Source organism: Sphaeramia orbicularis, chromosome 20 (genome assembly GCF_902148855.1).
Source record: "Sphaeramia orbicularis chromosome 20, fSphaOr1.1, whole genome shotgun sequence".
In the NCBI taxonomy this organism is placed as follows: domain Eukaryota; kingdom Metazoa; phylum Chordata; class Actinopteri; order Kurtiformes; family Apogonidae; genus Sphaeramia; species Sphaeramia orbicularis.
The window spans coordinates 14,265,417-14,287,023 of NC_043976.1; the positions used below are offsets into that span (position 1 = coordinate 14,265,417).

At 42.1% G+C, this 21,607-nt stretch overlaps 1 protein-coding gene across 2 annotated transcripts in view; it reads left to right on the forward strand.

The window, feature by feature from the left end:
• Positions 1-21,607, forward strand: part of gli3 (GLI family zinc finger 3) — a 110,540-nt gene that overhangs the window by 2,559 nt on the left and 86,374 nt on the right. For both annotated transcript variants that reach the window (XM_030123775.1, XM_030123777.1), the window contains exon 2: positions 14,623-14,796. In XM_030123775.1, the coding sequence (XP_029979635.1) occupies positions 14,664-14,796 (133 nt within the window). In that variant the 5' untranslated portion in view covers positions 14,623-14,663. The remainder of the gene's footprint in view (positions 1-14,622; positions 14,797-21,607) is intronic.

Genomic DNA, 21,607 nt, shown 5'->3' on the forward strand with positions numbered 1-21,607 from the left:
TTTAACTAATAAGGATAAAAACAATATGGTTTTCCCTCAAATATATATTTTATTTTTGAGGCCTGTGGCATTGTTAAATAAAAAATACAAGGATTTTAAACTGCTACATAATTATCAAAATGTCATATTAGACAAAACTGTTCTAATGAATGACTTATTTTCAATTCTTATGTAATTGTGATCATCACATTTCAGTGCTTAAATGGTGATTTAAAAATATCTGTAATAAACTTTTAAAAAACAAATTAATATATGCAAAAGAATTGAAATTGTAGGTAGAAACAGTTAATTCAGTATTTTTATGAACATTTTAGATGATAGAAAAATATCCAAAATATGACAATGACTAAAATAGACATTTACAGTAACTCTGAATAATCATTAACTGTATGAATATGATTTGTAAAGGAAAAATGTTTTTACAGCTATTACAGGGTCCATAAAAGTAGTAGCCTGGAGTCATATTAATGCCAAACAGGTGCACCTCTACCAAAAAAACAGGACTTTGTCTCATTATGATGCAGCAGCAGTGATGAATGCAGCAGTGTTTAAGATGCTAATCTGCTGGAATGAGATGCACAACACAAAGCCATTCGCTTACTGTAGCCAGCAAAGATGTATCATTGCCGCTCTCTGCTTCTCCAGCTCCATGCAGTAGGATCAGGCGGATAAGGTTTTTTTTCCTCCTGCAGGAGTCAGTCTGTCAGATAGCCGCGTATTGCTTTATCTCAACTTGAAAGCGCTCCTTTAAGTAAAATTATGCATAGCGACACTGGCCCGGTTCAGCCGTGACTGACCTTGCGACCTGGCAGAATAAGGGCTATCATGTTAATGCAGGGAGATGACATGCTATTAGCTTTTGAGGTATGGCCCTCTCCTCTTTTTTAAGGGCCTTGCATTCAAAGCTAAAGGCAGGTTCTGTCCTCAGGCCTTTTTACACCCTGCAGGAAAATACCTGTTATTAGGTTTGTATGCAGGAGGCCCTAATGAGCTGTGTTGTTGTGCTAATGCTCTAACCAGAAGCTTTCAAAGAGGTGGCAAATGTTTTGTTAAAGCAAGGATAATGTGAGGGAAGTTGATTTTCCCTAAGATAGTGAGGACTGTGTTTATTTTTAGCGTGCGCTTGGTTGTTTTGCAGGTTTTTCGGGAGCATTTGAAGAGCTTTATTTTTCCACCTCACTATTTTGCAAATATTGTATTTCACAGGAATCATGCACAAGTGGAAATATAAGCAATTATTTTAGCTTTTTATGCATTAATAAACAGGCATCCAGTCATCAACTTGCCAGTGAAAGTTTGCAGTGTTTCCTTGTGTAATTTGATTAGCTGTTGCTTTCTTTCCTGTAACTGTTGAATAGACGGCCTACGCTAGAAAAATTTCACTTTGATGGTTGGTACTTTGATAAGTTGACATCAAATGAAACAGACACAGTAGGGAAAGAAAAAGGACAAGTCAGACAGAGGTTATGATTGAGGAAAAAAGGCAGTGCAGAATGGGGGGAAATGTGTGTATGAGTGAATGCGTGTGTGTGTGTGTGTGTGTGTGTGTGTGTGTGTGAGCTGGTGTGGTTTGCAAAGCGCGTAGGAGTGCGAAGAAAAAAGTTGGGCTGAGATAGCAGACCTGAGGAGCGTCAAAACGTCTTGATGCATTTGCGTGCGAGCAGAGACAAGAAGGGGTCTTGGGTTGCGCGAGGGCTTCTCCTTGGCCTCCTAATCCCCAGGCCCAGCCATCCCTTCAGGGCATGCCTCAGATCTGGCTCTCTGGCTCTCCGTGCGGACGACCCAGCTCCGCCAGCAGATTTAATATGCTATGTGTTCCTGCTCCCCCGGCTCCCCTCCACCTCCACCATCATTGTCCCAGAGTGGGACCCCCGCTCCCCGCTTCAAGGAGCCTGCTAAAGGCACCTTTCAAGCCGGGTGATGTCTTTGGTTAAGGCATACGGTGGAGCCACTCAAGTTAGCACGCTGTAATTTCATATATGTGCATTACTCACATCGACGAATGTTATTACACTTGGGGTTTTTGTAAACGAGGAGCTGTCGCATACACCATCATCACATCATACTTGAAACACATTCACGTCTCTAATCTGTTTCTCCTTCTCACACTTATGCAAAAACACACATTTAGGTTTTATTGGGACTCTTTTCGCCTTGTCTCCTTTTAATTTCTTTTCCACTCTTTAGTGGCAACAACTTTTTCATTTGACTGATTTAAATAAGAAAAAAAAGTAAGAGTTTGTGTTGCCAAGGCAGAGGTTTGTTTTCCATGGCTTTGGACCACTGGAAACTCCAACTGGACCTGACAATTAGTCTGGTCAAGTGCTTTCCCAAACTGAAGTCCTGGTGATGGTAAAAAACAAAAAAAGAAAGAAAAAGTATAAATTAACTTTGAGTGAATTTAAAGCAACCAGAATGAATTTATGATGAGTGAAGCTGACGGCTTTACTTAAGCCTTGTTGCAGGCAATGTAAATTTTCCGGCTGATGCTCATGTGTACGACGGCAGAGTGTGCCAGTTAGCGGCTGTGTTTTCTTTTCTCTCTCACTTGAGGAGAAACAGGACAGGTCGCGGCTGCGTGAGAGCGCCGTTCATCCCCTCCTCTGTTTGCTGTAGCCCGTCGTAAAAATGTCTTTAAACCTGCGGTGTGAAGTGTAGCAGCAAGAGGTGAAGTGCTTTGGTTTAGCCCCCATTTGCTCGCGGTGTTGAGTGTAAAGTTGAACGCCTGAAGACACCGTCTCAGGGTCAGTTGCTGTTATTGCAGATGTGGCATTGTGTCAGCTTTGATGGGAGCCGGTTGTGGCATCCGTGAGGGGGTCTTCGCTTGGGGGACAGATGAGCAGGCCGCTTGGTGTGAACAATGATCTGTCACTTAGCCCTGCTCCTTGAAGTGTGAAGCCATGAGTCAGGATACCTCTACTTTTTTTCTCCCAAATGATTTCAACACAGCATCTTTACCTGTGGTGCCTATTGTCTAAACTACGCTTCATTATTTAAATGACTAATTAAGTTATGTATTGTCATGCAATGCTTACAATGTTAACCCCATGTGTTTGCAAACCCATGCTGCTTGTAGTTGGAGTTATCCCTGAGTTTTGCTCCATCCTGGAGTGTAGGTCAAGGAGGGCTCTATTGTTAAAATGTCAAATGTAAATCCCAAGGTTAATACCTGAAAGAAACACAGGCCTGACATTCTCTTTACTCTCCAAACATGTTTAGATGAGTACCTCTTCCCCCACTCTGCTCCTTCATTTCCGTCTGCTACAGACTTGGGGCAAGTTGGAAAAGGAGGGGCGTCTTGTATAAACCCCTCTAGTGTGTTCTTCTCAGCAATGAATGCTAACAGACTCTGGCTTTAATAATGCCTCATCTTAGAAAAAACAAAAGGGGAACTCTACTATCTGAGCAAATTTCTGCCCCAACCTGAAAGAGCCCTCCTTTGACAGCGCAGCATTTGAAGACTAATCGTTTTTTCTCATGCAAAGCACACTGTTTTAAGAGCCCGGGCCACGGAAAGAGAGGGGGCTGTGTTTTAACAATACTCCGCAGGGAGTGAGGAACAAGGTTCGGGGAAAAGGGGGGGAGTATAGGGTTGGAAAGTGGGGGGGATTCCTCTCTTCTTTGCTCCTCAGACAAAGCCCAGTTCCTTTCAGGGTTTCACGGGGGGTAGGGTGTGTGGGGTAGCGGAGGGAGCATCCAAGAGTTTGAGTTCCTTGAAAGAGAGGGACTCCAGCCGTTTTTAATGACAGTTTGTCATCATGGTTTCTTTACTTTCCAGGGAAAATGCAGGACTGGCCTTGCACTGACAGGCCTGGAAAGAAGTGGGCCTGAGAAAATTTATAGAGAAACAGAAATATTAACGTGTACATGGGGCCCTAAAACGGCTTTGGCTATTCCTGCCAGACTGGTGTTTTTATTAAGCGGGGTCGACATGCTTTGGAAATATATCTTATTCATGAAGAAAGCCAGGTTAGACTTCCCAAAGAATTCATTATATTCCCCCAGATGCGGCTTTGCGGGTTGCAGCCGTCCCTCGGAGGATGTGGAGCGTGGAGCGAGACATTGTAAAGCCTCCCTCAGTGGGCATGGGAGTGCGAAGGGTTCCATTTGTCAAAGGTGCTGGAGTCTTTTTCCCTCCTCAACACTTTCCCGGCTCAGTCGCAAACTCATTGTCTGAGCAAAGGCAGGACATTAGTCACCACAACACCACGGGAGCCTGCGGGGCTAAAGGACCAGTGCTCTGCAGCCCGGGTTGGGGACAGAGGGGATGAGTGAGGGTTAGAGGGAAGAATGGGGAAGAAGAGGAGAGCGGAGGGAAAAGGTGAGAGAAGGCCAAGAAAGGAGGGCGAAATGTGGGGTATGTGTAGAAGTGAGGAAGAGGGGAGAAGAGTGCGGCGAGTATGTGTGTGGGAGAGGAAGAAAGGCCGTGATATGGGGCGGGGGGGTGTTGGGAGGTGGTTGGATGGGGGGGTTAGAGGGAGTGGAGTCTGTAGCTCTACCTCAGGGCTCAGTATGTAAGCCCCTGTCTACCCCCCAAAGCTGCTTTCACAAAGAGATTTACAAGACAGGTCTCCGGTGTGCTTTGCTGCCCTGCATTATGAGTGAGTGAGTGCGTGAGTGTGGAAATGTGTGTGTGGGTCTTTCACAAATGGACCTTTCTTGTGTTTTCTTTCGCTTTTGCATCATCTATGCAAGAAAGATATCCACCCAAATTTACCAGTCCCGGCAGGTCAAACTCACAACAGCCCCAGTGGAGCAGTGTGAATAACCTATTCTCCCAGGTGGCGGGGTGTGTGTATGTGTGCGTATATATGTGTGTGTCTCTGCGGGTGTGTGCACTCATGTGTGAATGTATTTCACAGATTCACACATACAAGGGATCCTGTTAGCTTTTGGAATTATTTATAAAGCTGGGGTTTTGTGTGGCGCTCTAAGTCCCTGTCTCCTCCCATTACTGCCTATGACTCTACCTGGGCTTCCTTCAGCCCCCAAATGCTCCCTCAGCCACCCTTCCAGCAACAAGGAACTGAGTTTGGTGTTTTATCTAAACCCTTTACAGCTACTACAGAGACTCTTTCCCCCCTTCTGTCTTTTCTCTACACAAAACTGGCTAAAAGCGTTTTCTCCTCTGGAAAAACAGTTTTTCTCATTTAGAAAGTCATAATCTGTGGAGACAAACACAATCTATATACTTCAGAGAGACACACAAAGTTATACAGACCCATCCCATATGGCCCTGATTACCCTGTAATCCAGGAAAGTTTTTTTCCCCCTTTTTTCTTGCACGGACCAAGCGGGGGTGAAGGTTTTAGTGTGTTTGAGATGGTTTATGTTAATGTTGCTTTTATTGAAACAAGCTGGGATGTGATTATAGTCCTGCTCGGTACATATGAATGCCGAACTGCTCTAGTTTCTTCGTCTCCCTCTGGCATAGAGATCAATGCAAACCAGCTAACGCAGGGTAATAAGCCATTAGTACACACATTGTTGGAGAGATTTACATACATTGACCGGTGAGCTGATAAACTTGGTTCCGTGTCCTAGAGGTAAGAATTATTGTGTGTGTGAGTGATTAGCTGAATGAACACGGTAAGTGTGTGTGAACCATTGCCGGGTGATCTTTTTCCTGTGACTGCCTGTGTGATAGGTGCCAGATTGTGTAGCTGGAAGCCAGGTTGTCTCTGCTTGTCAGGAGAGTGCAGGGTGGAGGAGGGGAGATGTGAGGATGATTACAGTACACTGTTCCTCTGATCTGATTCATCACTAACTGTCTCTCCTGCAAAGGGTGAACTTATTATCCCTGTCTCAACTTCCACCGTGGAGCCAGCTGCTCTCCATGCTTCCCAATTAACCCCAGGCACCCGTCAAACGCTCCAATTAAGGCCTCCTCCTCCTCCTCACAAATTTATTTGCCTGCGTTAGGCGGCGCGGCTCTGGCTGAGATGCTCGAGTGTGCGGAGTTGAGTGAGTGCGCCGGCAAGCATAGAGCGTGTTTGTTTAGGAGCTGTCCTAAGCAATGGTGTTACAGCTCCCAGATTTATTTGAGGTGGGGTTGCAAACAGCTGAAACGAGTAAATACAGCCAGATGTTTGGCTTCCTTACGATCAAGGCGGCACGCCTGAGGGGGCTACGGGTCTAATGACAGTCTTGTTCCTCGCTCTTTATGCCGGGGATTTTCAGGGGGCCATTTTGTGACTGTGCTCTTTGGAGTTTATGGGAAGTTTTTAGTTGAACACTTGTCCGCGCTGTGAAGTTTATGGCATCTCTTTCCAGTGTGGCGTGGTGTGATATCGTCTTGGAATTTGAGTTGCGTGAGTCTTTCTCACTGGGCTCAGAGTTTCCTGCGAACTCCTTTCAAAAGCTGAAATATTCAGCTGTGTGTTTTGATGCGCTGGTTTCTGATGAGCAACAGCGTGTGTGTATATCTATGTGCAGGCTGTTGGTGGGGTGCAGCGTTAGCATCACTGCCAAATCCTCTGAGACTGTATTGAGTGTGTATGTGTGTGTGCGTAGCCTGCGAGTCAGCGCAGAGGGATGGGGGGGCTCTGTGGCTGATATGAAAGTGAAGGGAGAAAGTTGTCTCCTGACGCTGCCGTTGGGAGAGCCGTCAAGGAGCTGGAAGTCTTTGGGACTCCCTCTGAGCTTCAGCTGTCTTTGATCTCACACCTCCGCTGCCATATACTTCGTATTACTCCATGGAACACACTCTCACCTGCCGCTAGTCCTGAAACACAGACCCCTCAGTTCACAAGACTCGTATGCTCCAAATACAGACCACTAAGGCAACACAGCATGAAGGGCGCTCCGGCAGAATAAAACACAAAGTACCATGAAACATTTTAACTACTGGGCTGTACCCACTCATTATTGACACTGCCGACTTGTGATCATTTTGCATTAACCATCGAAGCATTATGTACTCGAAATATCTTTCTGAACCCCAGGATATGTTTAAATTACAGCTAATTCACAGCTCAAGAAACAGAAACCTGCAAATGTTGAGCAGTTTTGGGTGATTTGCTAGATTTTACATTGACAAGTATGAATGATCTTGAACTCATTTTGTATAAATCTACACCAATATATTATTTAATCAGTTCTTATTGACAGATACGGACACTGAATCATATTTTCTTCTGATTTCAGACAGTACAAAAACTGGTTTTACAGAACATGTGATGCAAAGATGTGTAATTATTGTATGTTATACATTTTGTTTTATATTTTTAATTAGTGCTGATGTGTCTGTCAGTTGACTGGTCCTGATTACGCTCAAAATGTGATCAGAGCCTGATCATGAAAATAGTTTTAGTGCTAATGTAACGTACAAATTTAATATATAATATATGGCAGGTTGTTTAAATAATGTTGAATGGAATATTATTGTATTATTGAACTCAGGTATTTGTTATTTACTGAATTTTGGATAATAAAGTTACATGCATTTGAGAACCACTTTATTGCAAGTAAATATTTTACTTCTTAATATTGGCACCTGGCTCTTATTTCATCAATGGTTCTATAAGTCTAGTGTGATTCATGGTATTGTTGGTTTAAGACGACCCAACTGCCTTATTAGGCGCATGTACTTTGTGTGCGCGCCCCTCACCTTTTTTCTCCTGTCCATCATTTGACTTGTTGCATTAAGGCTGTGGTGATGACAGAGTTATTCTGAGGTATTTGTCAGCCTGTCTGATGAAAGATAAGGAGAAAGCAAAGATTCAACAGAATAATTTGTTTCTGCATCTGTGGAATGTGTGACCCAGTGTTACCCTTTTGGATCCGTTCCCATCCACACAGGAAGTCTAGCATTAAAGTGATGCTGTTTCTTCATTTTCTCTTCCTTTTCTCTCCCTCTCCCTGCATTCCTCTGACTGCAGCACAGCTTCATACAGCATTCCTTTACATGCCAATTTGTCTGCCCCCCTTTTCTTATTTTTCCTCAAGTCTCCCCCTGTTTAGGTCTGGCTTTATCATGCAAGAGCCAAACAACAAGACAACTTCATCTCATCCAATTTTCACCCCTTTAATATGGTTTAAATGGCATGGCCGCAAGGGCCAATACGGGAATTAATAAGAGCCAATAAAACTCGCCACTGGGGCATCGAGGCCAGTCTTTAAGTAAACATTATGACTTCTTGAGGGGGGATTCAGGGGCAGCACTTGATGAATTGTGGCAGAGCTTGGGAAGGGCTAATTTCTCACTTAGCCGTCCTGATGGGGCTAGCTAATAGGCCTTGCTTTGCCTGGCTGATTGTCTGCTGGCTTTATTATTGTGCATTATCGCGCTGCCCCCTGGCTGTTGTTAGCATTCGGCCCGGGAGACGCCAGGGCCCATCATTAATCACATAGCAGCGCTGACGCACTCTGCTTCAACACTTAGAGGAATTAAAGAAAGGAAGAAGAGGATGGAAAGAATGAGATTAGAGCGAGTTTGCATAAAAGTGGGAAACTGTACACAGGAGAGGTGTTCTTCAGGCCTTAAACTGGCAGCATGGTCATGATGACTGTGTAACCTGTCGCTTGTTTAGTTTCATAGAGCTCAGGATTGCCCTCAGAGGTTCAGGGGTCTCAAATGGCCCCTCTCTTTATAATAAACCTCTGTCTACAGCTACAGGATTAGCGGAGGGTACTCCACAGTCCCCTGGGCGAAGTGTGAAGTCCTTCTGTCAAAGCCCTACCTGCTGTCACAGCACACACGCAGAACCATCTATCGGCTTGATCCTTTGCTGTGAGCACATGTGAGGCAGAAGCAGCGAGAGAGGGAGGAGAAGTGTGTGAGGTTTTCATCAGTACAGGAATTTCTCTTCCTCCACTCATCCCCTCCCTGGGGTCCCCCCTCTTATTTATGTTCTGCACACAGTGATCGCACTTGCATACTGAAAGGCGTACGGAGCACCTGGCGAATCCACCGTCACGCTCACATACTCTCAGACGTAGTCAAACAGTCTCTTTTTCCCGCCGTACCATGTTCACACATACATTACATACAGTAGAAGCTGCGCACTCAAACAACTCAGCACATGGCATAACATGTACTCTTTCACTGTGAAAGTGCACAGAAGGATGTTCTTGTCGCACTGTGGTTGCGGCATCTTGCAGAGCGCCTTCTGAAGCCCTTTATGAAGAGTGCCTCCACAAACATAAGACTGTTTTCACTGGAGATGAGAGAGGCACACAGATAGGATGCAGACCTCACTCTCCTTTTCTTTACAATGCGTATGGGCCGCTGAAGCCTCGGTTGTATGAGCAACAAGAAGCAACTTTTAACAAACAACCAAAGTTTGTATTAATGGTTCATTGCTGTCCTAATCTTGGCAAGCTGAAGTTAAAAAAACAAAAAACTTTCAGGATTTTTTTCTTTTGCCTGTCAGGGTATTTTGCTGAAGTAATAGGTTGCATTATTTACTTTGGCCTCCAGTAAATGGCTGAACAAGCATCTTTTCCTGAAAAAGTGTCAGATCAAACAAAGGCTCCAGCATGGGAAGAAAATGAATAAAGTGTAGAGCAGGGGAAACCAACACCGCATATCTGGGCCACCATGGCAACAAAGCCAACTGCATTATCCATTGTCTCAGTCTTCACAACCCCACTTGCCCTAACACAAGAGACTCATGAACAAATGCAAAGTCAAAATATATAAATAAACACACTAATAAGCAAGGGACTCTGGGAAAAAACAAGCATGAGTTCCATTGTGGTACTTGCTTTATTTGGCCCTTATCTTCTGGGTAGCAAGTGAGAAAGAGGCATCGTGTAAGCATTACGATTACATCGTGTGGGTTTGTTACACAGGAATGTAAGATGCACTCAGCTCATTCTACTGTTCAACACACAGGGTCCCTCACCAGCTCTCCAAAGCATCTTAAGTGGAGAGGTCTGAGGGACCAAGACGCACGCGAGGATAATCTTATTAGCTCCGCTGAAAGCGTCTGATGGGCTGTGTTGTTGCTCTGTTTGTCCTTGACAAAAAATATAAACATCCTTCATTTACAGTTTCCATTTGTGTGCATTGCCCTCTGAATAGTTTTACCTCCAAATAAAACTAAACCAAACTTACAGAGACAGGACCGATACTGTGAAGCATAAAGTATGCATCCAGTATTCAAGAACATGCAAAATCAAACATTAACTGTAAAATCATGTCAACAGATGCATCTAATTGAATACACCATAGCTGGAAAAAGTGGGACTGACTCACTGTGGTTAAAATATAAAGATATATGTAAATGACAAATAATCCAGATAGCTCATCCATGTCATAGTACACAAAAGGGTGTGAAAGCCTAGCACTAAACCAGTTTGCATGTGCATATTTAGGATTTGAGGTGTGTGTGTGTGTGTGTGGCAGGGTGTGACTAATTCTTGCTAAATGGCCCTTACTTGAGGGTCTGGTCCCCATCAGCTGTAGGCCAGACTTAATGCCATCTGGGCACAGTGTTGTTTCACTGCTGAATGGGAACCACAAACACCAAATCCCTGATCTCCCCTCTTCCCCTTTGCCTTCCAGGGCCAAGGGCAAAGCCATGAGTGCAGTGGTGAATACGGTATGGAAACCCAAGTATGTGGTTTCCTCAGAGAACACCTCCTCGGTAGGGATTTTGAGCCAATGACAGGTCCTCTAACCACCAGCAAGCACTTCCACTGTCTTCTTAAGGGGCCTCATCCCCTCATTGACCCTATCCAATGCAAACACATGCAGCTCGAGCCAGTGCATAATCTCGCTGAAAGGTTTAGACTCCTCCTCCCTTTTCACCCTTCAGTGTTTTAGTTATTCCAGCTGTGCAGCAGCCCTTAATGTTGTTGGCATAGCTGCGAAATGTGCAAAAACACACATGGTACACACAGGAAAACATGTGCAGGCGTGTAGGGGCACAGTGAGGTGCACACATACATGAACACACACACGCACACAGTCTCACGCTCTTCCCTTTCTCCATTCATTTTCTCCCCCTCTTATCCCACTTTTGCTCACAATCTCCCTCAATCGTCTCCATCTCCCATCTCTCCCCTCCCCTCTAACTCGCTGCGCTGCGGTGCGTTTGTGCAGTGTTGATAAGCCTAAGATAGCAGATCTCGGTGGTCGCTGATGTAATGATGATGAATGCTGCAGTGCTGCCAGTCTCCCCCCTCAGGGGGCCCTCGACACTGAACAGTCGCCCTAATGAAATGAACACAAATACAGTACCCCGTCTGTGAGGGGGGGTTGCCAAATCTAAGAAGACACTTCAAGAGTTTATATAGAAATGTCCCCCAGTTTGTGTGTGTGTGTGTGTGTGATTATAATTATGTGTGTGTTTGAGCAAGTGTGCATGCATTTTGCAGATTTGTACCTCCTAATGGTAGCATGCAATGGAAACAGAGGTATACCTTAAGCAGTTTCATAAATGAAAGTGCAACGACTTAAAAAAAACAAACAAAAGGCAGTGTTTTTTGATATTGTGTTTGAAGAAAAAAAAAGATTTTTTTTTTTCTATCAAAAGCAAAAGTTTATTTTAGTGTTTCACTTTGATGTCTACAATTTTCAGATGACTTTCAACTTGGTGCTTTTGTCACCAAGGCGTATAATTTATGTTAAATTGATTTGCTTAATGTGCTTATAAAATAAGAATGTTATTTTTTCTGAGGGAACAGTCTGAATTGTGGTATTTTAAACCTGTTTAATCGCCTCCCTTTTGGTGTGGAAGGATTACAGTTGAGCACAAATGAAGATACAGCCTCTTTTCTTTAATGAAGTATTTGACAGACATTTCATGCAAAATACATTAATATGAAATTAACATATATTTTTGGTAACAACAACAATTGATGTCTGTTTATAATTCTGTCTTTTGTTCTGGGTGTTAGTGACACATCACTAATACAGGGTCTGTAAATTAGTCACCATACATGATTATCATAGTGATGTCTCATTTCATTGTATACAGATCGAATTCCTTCATCCTTCTTTTAACTTTTGTTTCGAAGTCTGCAAGTGCTAAATGATAACATGTGATAGCACCACACTCAACATCTTGATCCTGAGCATCTTAAGTGGTAAATTCCAGACTGCTTTTCTGGAGAGTGTGACAAAGTGAAAATGAGCAGCACGAAAGGTGAAAGCAGAGACAGGGGCATCTGCAGTATTGGGTGTGGGCGTCCAGGTCAGAGGGATTATGGGTGAAAAGGTCTTGCTTTTAATTGCTGCTTTGGAACTGTGGCCTGCCTTGTGGAACACAAAAGGCCGGTCAGACACGCTTCAGTGGCTTGGACTTGTGAATATTTGCCCGACCAGTGGAATGCCCCGCTTTCTCCTCTCTTCCTGAACATACCCCAGTGCTTACCCTCATATTCACTTCACTTTAAGCTCTGTACCCCCCCCCCCCCCCCCCCCACACACACACACACACACACACACTTTTTTTTTTTTTTTTTGTTGCTCTGGTCTTACTCACCTGAGGCGACAAGAAGACACACACATGCGTATATACGGTATAGACACACTACTGCACTCACAAAGCATGTTGTATAGCTTTAAAGGATTTTTCTCCCCTTACTCCATGCCTATTCAAAGCTTTCGCACCAGTTCAATCATTAAAATCATGTAATGACAGTTTCAAAGAGGGAGACTAAAAAGTTCTCTCTGATCATGCTCTTATTCCTGCAGAGGAAAGTGGAAGAGTGGCACCTATGATCAGTTATTAGTGTAAAAAACGCACAGATATGCATGTGCAGACAGACGTGCACCACACATGTTCTGACGATTGACTCCTTCATACTGCAAAGACCCCCAGAAATGAAAGCACCCAGTCTATCAAATGCATGCAGCAGTGATTTGAGATGATATCTGTGGAAGTAGGACAAAAATGTCTTTGGTTGGGAATGACGGCTACATATGTATTCATGTGGGAGTGATTAGAGGACAAGCTCTTGTTTAATTCTGTTTTGATTGGTAGGGGAGTAATTGCATTGTGTTTTTTTTTCCTCCTTTTTTTCTGTAAGCCTGCAATTGCTTACAGATGTTGTTGTCGGGTCAGAATGGATGACAGACTCTGGTTTTTCAGGAGGTTGGGAAAAAAACAAACAAAGCACACAGTGTTTGTCTGAAGTTTACCCTTCACCACCACCCCCCCCCCCCCCCTTTCCACCTCCTCTCTTTCCCTCCCTGGGGAGTTTGTAAAAATCAGTCTCCCCTCCCTGTGCGTTGTAGTTCGAGCAGCACTCTCTGTTTGCATTACAGCCGACTTTACTGCTGGCCTTTGTATCCGTGCATGTTTACAGGGTGGAGAACAATTAAATAGTATAGTCAGGTAATTAGCGGGGCTCTTTTGGAAAGAAAATGTTAGTCACACTAAATATTTCCAGTAATTATCCTTGAATTATGGAGTCTTAAGTAAAGGGTTTGTATTGGACCAAATGAAGCTGTCCTGTACTTTGTGTAAATGAGTGGCTGTGGTGTATCACTGTGTTGTCTCCATAATCAGAGACCTCCATGACCTAGATCAAGTTTGTAGACAGCCTCAGAGGTGCTGAACTGAGCAGCATGTCTGCTAGACTGTTGGCTGAACCCCTTCTAAACCCACAGACAGTATTAACTTGAACCACCTTTATTCTTTGAAAGAAAAATTGCCCGGCACCATGATATTCCCAAAAGGGCCTTCAAACAACCCTTGTTTTTTCAGGACTGTGAATGTTTCTCTCTCTCTGTGGTATCCCCTTAAGGTTTCTCCTTTCTCTCTGGAAAGACTGCAAGAGCAGGATTATCAGTTTATCCACAAGCTGCCTTTACTTCTATTCTGAGATATAAAATCTATAGAGTTGTTCCTTTTTTGACTAGAAGTCAGAAGTTTAGCGTGACATAGTTGGAAATAAAGCAAGTTAAATTTGGGGGTTTGAATATTTTAGGTGTGGGAGAACGGAAATCAGGGCAGGACCAGATCAGACACTGGCAGGTTTGAGTTAAAATAAATCGGGGTGAGCTTGTGGATTGACCTCTGGGGTGCTCCGGGAGTCAAGGAAAGGGAGGTTGGATCTGAAGTTTTTCTCACAAGGGCCTCAGCGATGAGGTTCTTCGGGCACTTTATTGATAAAATGTTTAATCTTGGCTCAAGCGAGACACACATTATTTTTAATTTTAATACAAACCAAAGTAAGTCATGCTTACAGGGTTCCTGTGGGGTCTTAAAAAGTCTTAAAAGTCTTGAATTTACAAATCTGCATTTAATACCTTAAAAAAGGCTTTAAAAGGTTTTAAATTTGATATGGTAGGTCTTAAGTTATGTTGCCATAAACTTAAATGTGTCAGGGAAATGTCCAAACTACAAAGAAAGTAATGTTAGTCTACTCAGTTCCACTTGTTCCAACCCGACAATTGATATTGAAATTAGGAACCAGTTATCGAAAACTTTGCAGCCCCTGGTGACAAATGACTTGGAATGGTGGGAATCAAGGTGCAGGGATAAATAAGTACATTTCCTAGGTTCTAGGAGTCATGAATTTTTGCCAGTATGGCTGTGAAATAGGCTGTGAAATGGGCTTTAAATTCTGTTCTAAGTAGTCTTAAAAAGGTCTTAAAAAGCCTTAAATTTAACTTGTTGAAAACTGAAGTTTAACTTTATACATGTACCTGTCCTATTTTTACAGTTGTCCCATCTCCATGAGGTGTTGAGGAATGAACAGTCACCATGGAAACCCAGTCCCAGGCCAGTTCAGCAGCTGAGAAGAAGAAGAGGGTGGAGACCATTGTGGCGACCAAGGGATCATCGGCGCGCAATGACATCAGTGAGAAGGCAGTGGCCTCCAGCACCACCTCAAATGGTACACATCGCCTCTTAAGAACACGCTCAGCCGCAGTGCTTCATGTTAATATAATTTTGGTCTACTGGGATACGCCCAGTTTGGGTAGATTGGTCTGTTAGCAGCTGAGTAATGGAAACGTACAAACCAAAATCTGTGACTATAATGTTTAATGCAGTGTAACTCATGTGGTTACAGCAGTGGAATGTAATTAACTACATTTTCTCACTTTTTGCACTGAAGAAAAATTTGAGGTATTTACAATTACTATTTCCATTTTACTCCACTTCATGTCAGATGTAAATATTGTAGTGTAGTTCAGTTTCACCACATTTATTTGACCCTTCATGTTGCCTTTGACGCATACAATATAAAGATGACATGCTCATATGGGTACATATTAGGGATGTAAACAATTAATCGACTAACGATTAATTGTCGATAAGAATTTGCTCGATTAAATTATTAATTGTCGGTTAATTGCCCTTTTCCGCCCGTCCACACCTGTCCGAAGGCTGCTGGTCTGTCCACAGTGGATGGGATAGCTGGTCATTGAATCGGATCATGGCGTTGATGAGTCAGAATGTCTTTATGGACATGGTGGAGCCGAACACAGACCGACCCGTCTGTTTGTGCCCCCCCCCATTACACACTGCCACATCAACAGATGAATTCCACAGGAAACACTGACTGTATCCAATGGTTCAATAAATCAGTCATTAAGAAATATGACATGCTTTTTTCATGAAGTATATAAACAATATTTAGCTTTTATTCTTATAGATTATATTGAAAAAGAAATTCATGTTCTCAGGAAAATCGCATCAATTAATCGTTAATCGATTGATAAGGGCAACCAACTAACGATTAATGAATTAATCGATCATTTGCATCCCTGGTACATATGATGTACAGTGCACAAAACATGCCAAATCTGCTCTACATTAAAATGCTCTGACATGCATTCATTAGTAATATAAACCAAATAATATAATATAATATTCTATAACAATTCAACAGGAACCATTCAGGGGAATGACTACTCCTATATTTGTTACTTTAAAGTGGGGCTGGGTGATTTGACAGAAAGACCCAAAGATGAACTTTGCAGTAGAATCACAATCCATGATCTGAACTACAACTTTTTCACCTCCTATGAAATCACCTCGTATTTTGTTCGATTCTGAACCAAAATAACTAGAATATTAACAATATATTGACTATATTCCTTTAATTATCTAGATTGTAGTGGACTAATTTTGCCACTGGTGTTTCATACTGAATCAAACATGTTGTCACACTACCATAACTCATCTGTGTGCATCAGATGCAGTACCAGTATGGACTTTTGTTAATTCTGCATTATTTCCTGAGCAGCAGCAAAACACACAAACCATGCAAGTTTTTCAAACTGAAACTGAATACTTCTGTGCAGACACACACTGAAGCATTGCTCTAAACACACTGAAATAAAAGTTACTAGCCTAGCGACCTATGTTAGTGCCATAAATGCTATAAACCAGTTAGTAAAATATCGTAATTACACAGATAAATGGGGCATTTTATATTAATTTTAGCAGAGTAGGAAACTTCACGCAGTGTTGATGTTTATTTATTTATTTTTATCTGTACAATTCTTCTGAAAATTACACCACATGCCAAGTTTAGATCCCTCATGATCTAAGTACTTTTTGCTTATTATTCTTGAGAAATTTTTTGCTTTTGTACAATTTTTGGATTCAGGACTTTGTCTTGTAATGCAATATGTCTACACTTGTTATGCTTGTTTTCACTTTACTGAAAGGTCTGAGTATTTCCTCCTCCTCTGCCTGGTTAGTGCACATGTTTTTTTAACGGATTCTTAAAATAAAATGTAGCAGTATTAGATGATTAAAAAACTTTTCTTAAGCCCTATTTGCTCTGGTCTGTTACCACCTTGTAATTTATAATAATTGTGGATGTCATGTGTTATCTAAATCCTACCATAATCTGTTCACAAATAGTTAAGAGACAATTCCAAATTACCACACACAGAGGCCATGTGATTATATTAGTTTGTTAGTTTAGTTTTACCCCCACCCCTCACTGCAGGGTATAGTCATCAGTTCGACGTCCATCGATCCATCTGTCTGTCTGTCCATATGTGGGATTTTCAAGTGTGGGCACGTTATGTTTTTGTCTTGTCTACACTACGGATGCACCAATATATCAGTTGGACATTGGTATCAGCTCATATGCTGGTATTGTTCAATATTGGTATTGATACATAAGATGTCATTTCACTTGTGGCAGCAGCAGATATTTATCTGATGTGTTACATTAACATTTTTGTCATACATGTTTTTTGTCATACATATTTTTATGTTTATGAACATGTCTTTATTCAGAGATAATGTGGTGAAGGGCTGCAAGACTTAAAAATAGTAACTTTTTATTATTATGAAATGAAGATTTGTTTGTTTAGGATTAACAACAAACACAAAACAGGGAAAGATAACATAATATTGGCATCCGTATCAATTTTTAGCCAAAATTAAATTTCAAGCATCAGTATTATTATCAGTATTGGCCAAGAATTTAGATTATTTTAATTATTATTTAATTGATTATTTTAGTTACTTTCTCCTGATCATGAAGTTCTTAACAACTTGCAACACTGGAGTGGAGACGGGGGATGGGCATCAAGCCAGTTTAATTCACTAATGCCACTTTTCCACTACATGGAACCGGCTCGACTCAACTCGGTACCAAGTACTATTCCTGGAGACCGTTTCCATTACAGGTTACTACTGATTTTAGAGTACCTGGACGTCATAGTGACACGGTGCGTAACTTCCGCGACATCTGCTCAGAGAGTTACTGATAAAGTCACTTGTTGCGTGTTGTCCCGTCACGGTCATGCTTGGAATTTTTTTTATCAGCCACCAAGGACAGAAATGTCTGAATCTCCTCGACTGACCACGGTGTAGTTTTGCGGGCTGTCATCATGTGGATTAACCTACTGGTATATTTACTGTAAACTTCCACATCTGTTTTTTAAAAAAAGGACAGGTCGCACATTGATAGAGATAACAGAAAACTAGCACTGGGTACCAGATTCCAGGTTCCAGGTTCTTTTATGTAATGGAGACACAGAAAGGCAGAGTTGAGTTGAGTCGAGTCGACCTGGTACCACATAGTGGAAACGCATCAATTACTCCTGTACATCCCTAACAGAAAAAACAAACTTGAATCAAGATTGAAATCTGAAAACATGATGAGATGGGTGACATACTTGGCAGCATGTGGTAATGAACATTTTTAACCTTTCAGCAAGCACCATGTGTATATGTGGTAGCTTATTACAGGGTGGGGAAGCCAAATTTACAATGAGCATTTAGTTGTTTTTTCTCAGCAGGCACTACGTCAATTGTTTTGAAACCAAACATATATTGATGTCATAATCATACCTAACACTGTTATCCATACCTTTTCAGAAACTTTTGCCCATATGAGTAATCAGGAAAGCAAACGTCAAAGAGTGTGTGATTTGCTGAATGCATTCGTCACACCAAAGGAGATTTCAAAAATAGTTGGAGTGTCCATAAAGACTGTTTATAATGGAAAGAAGAGAATGACTATGAGCAAAACTATTATGAGAAAGTCTGGAAGATACTATTAAAGAAGAATGGGAGAAGTTGTCACCCGAATATTTGAGGAACACTTGCACAAGTTTCAGGAAGCGTGTGAAGGCAGTTATTGAGAAAGAAGGAGGACACATAGAATAAAAACATTTTCTATCATGTAAATTTTCTTGTGGCAAATAAATTCTCATGACTTTCAATAAACTAATTGGTCATACACTGTCTTTCAATCCCTGCCTCAAAATATTGTAAATTTTGCTTCCCCACCCTGTACTAGCAAGCCTTGACATCATATCCAGGGGATAATGTTGGTAAATGTGAGTAAAACATAGACTTTACTTATCCCGTGTGAATGCACTTCATGAAACACAGACATGGGGGAGTAATTTCTAAATCAGTGAGGTCAACAGGCAGGGCTAGTCCTGCGTGAATGGGGCTATAGTTTGAGCAGAGCTGGTCACCTACTGATGACCATCTTCAATTTCAGTAAACTTGACAGGGACCCCACCCCAAGGTCCCTGTGCATGAATGTTTACTTTTCTTCTATTCTCATGGTTCCCATACAAGAACTCACTGGTAGCAGACCTTTGGCATGTTTACATAGCAGTGCCTTCAACACATGCTATTAAAACCGGTGAGGGGTTTAGAGTCCATTAAGCTTGTCATCATTCAGTCTTTCATTATATTCAGATGTCAGGATGAGGGATATGAGATGGAGATTTTTCATTCCTTTTTTTTGCTGGAAAACCTTGGAGCATCAAGCTAAAGTCATAACAAAACAGTTGAGATCACTCTGGACTCTAAGCTGCAGCTGTGCTCATTAGCAGTGAGAGGATTTAGGAGGTTTTTAGGTTTGGTGGCCTGATGGCATGGGGAGTTTGCTATCACCCCCCCTTCCTTCCCCCCTCCTCCTCCTCTTCCTCCTCCACATACACCCCCACTCAATTCTGCTGCTGTCAAATCCAATCATCCCAAGTGTGAACAGCAGACAAACAGTCCAAGAAAGGGTAAATAAGTTGCAGTGTGTCTCTCCCCATATGGGAGTTATCACAGGAAGTAGGTAAGGTAATGCATTCTGAAGTGTCTTGGGAACATGCTCATTCTTACTCATTCCCAGATGGCTAGTGCTGTTTTATTAATTAAAGAGGCAGCAAGGGAGGGAAAAAGTTTTGTTGTGGAAAAAGCATGGATGTAATTTGGCTTTGTGATTGTGGATTTTTCTTCATAATGTGCTGCTAATTACAGCTTTGAGCAGCGAGAGGTTTGTCTTCAAAACCTTTGCTTGGAGTCTCCCAAAGTGATTCACCACGTAGGAAGACGCACCTCAAGTTATGTCGCGCTCCCAAATACATACAGTAGCCTCATAATTCACTCGACGAGGGGAGGGATGATACTTATCTGCACAGAAAGGTCCCTTTTAGATCCAGATCTCGCTCTTGGAATCATAAGATAGCTTACACATTCTTTGTGTGGTTATAATTACAGCACATTCCCGAGTTGCCCCCAGAACTCATAACCTCTTATCAGGTGTAACCCTACACTCGCCTCAACTTTAACCCCTGTAGCCCCTGCCCCACTGCTTCCATCCAAACAAAAGGTAATTGTGAGCAGCTGTGGAACCCCAGTGACTGGTTCTTCTTAGGAAGGCCCAGGCCAAATATTTCCCCCCGTCAAGCGGAGTAGTGGCCCCTGATCTCGGCGTAGTGGAAACCCCGTGGTGCGCTCAGCAACAGCGTGCTACGATAAGTTGTGAAAAGTGGAAAATAAGTTTTGGGGAAATAGGAGAGAGGCAGGTGGCGTGGACATGGCGGATGTTTGGCTTGGTCTTTCCAAAGTAATCACTGCTACCAGGATGTGCAGCTTGGACTGTGAGTGGAACAAGGAGCAGATAATTTAATCCTTGAAAGTCGACTTGAGTAGGATAAAACTTAAATGAAAGCACGCATATTCACCATTAAGTAGTTAGTTGAACTTTATCTATAATTAGTAGCATGGTGGCTCATGCCTTATAAAGCATGATCATATTTTACAACTATTAGTCCATTAACTATCATTGCAACTAAAGAAAGTGTTTTACATGACTAATATACCTTGCCCATTATTATATGCTCTAGGACAGGGGTGTCAAACTCATTTTAATTCAGGGGCCACATTCAGCCCAATATGATCTCAAGTGGGCAAGACCGGTTAAATAATAACAGTGAAAAAAACTAAAATTAAATTATGATAATGTTTACATCTACAAAAATCTGAATAACATGAACAACTGGAAACATCTTAAGAAAAACAAGTGCAAATTCAATAATATTCTGCCTCAGATTATTAGTTTATCCATTACACATGTGCATTACAATTTACATTACAATTACAAAGACACAAAACATTTAATAACAGGCAGAATATTGGTAAAATTGCATTTAATTACCTGAAGACATTTCGGGTTATTCACAGTTTTTGTAGAAGAATAGTTGATATAAACATTTTCTTGTAATTTTACTTTTTTATCCTAAAACACAGAGAAAATTGGCAGTTTTCATTATTTATAGGTTTGATATGATAGTGTTTTACTGGTTCTGACCTACTTGAGATCTAATTGGTCTGTATGTGGAATCTGAATTAAAATGATTTTGACATCCTTGATTGTTATTATCTTCAGTGTAATTTTTACATTTCACAAATTCGTCCTATGGGCCGAACTGGACCCTTTGGTGGGCCGGATTTGGCCCCCGGGCCACATGTTTGACACCTGTGCACTAGGACATTAAGAATAATCAGTGTCCCTTCATAGCATGTAATAAATATGGTCTATTCTCAAATCAACAAGTGGTTATAGTGTCCAGATAACTAAATATCTGTCCTGTTGTGAACTCACTAGTGAATTTCTTACAAGTCATCAGTTAACGTTAAGTATGTGGACCTAAGCATAAACTTCTGGTGTCCCTCTTGTTAACTCTTTCCACTGCAACCAGACTGTCTTCCCTTCTTGTCCCCTCCAGTCTGTAAATTTTGCCCAAGTTGAGTAGGCCAAGAGTAATTATTGAGTCCTGGTAGTGTTCCCACATGGTTGGCTAAATGGTGGCTTCATCCTGCGTGCCATTCATCTCCCTGTCCCCTCCTCTTCCCTGACAGCTCAAAAGAGCCGACTGTGCCACAACAATGCTGTGATTGGTGCTCTTTAGGAGGGGTGCGGGGGGGTGCTTTCCCCTCCC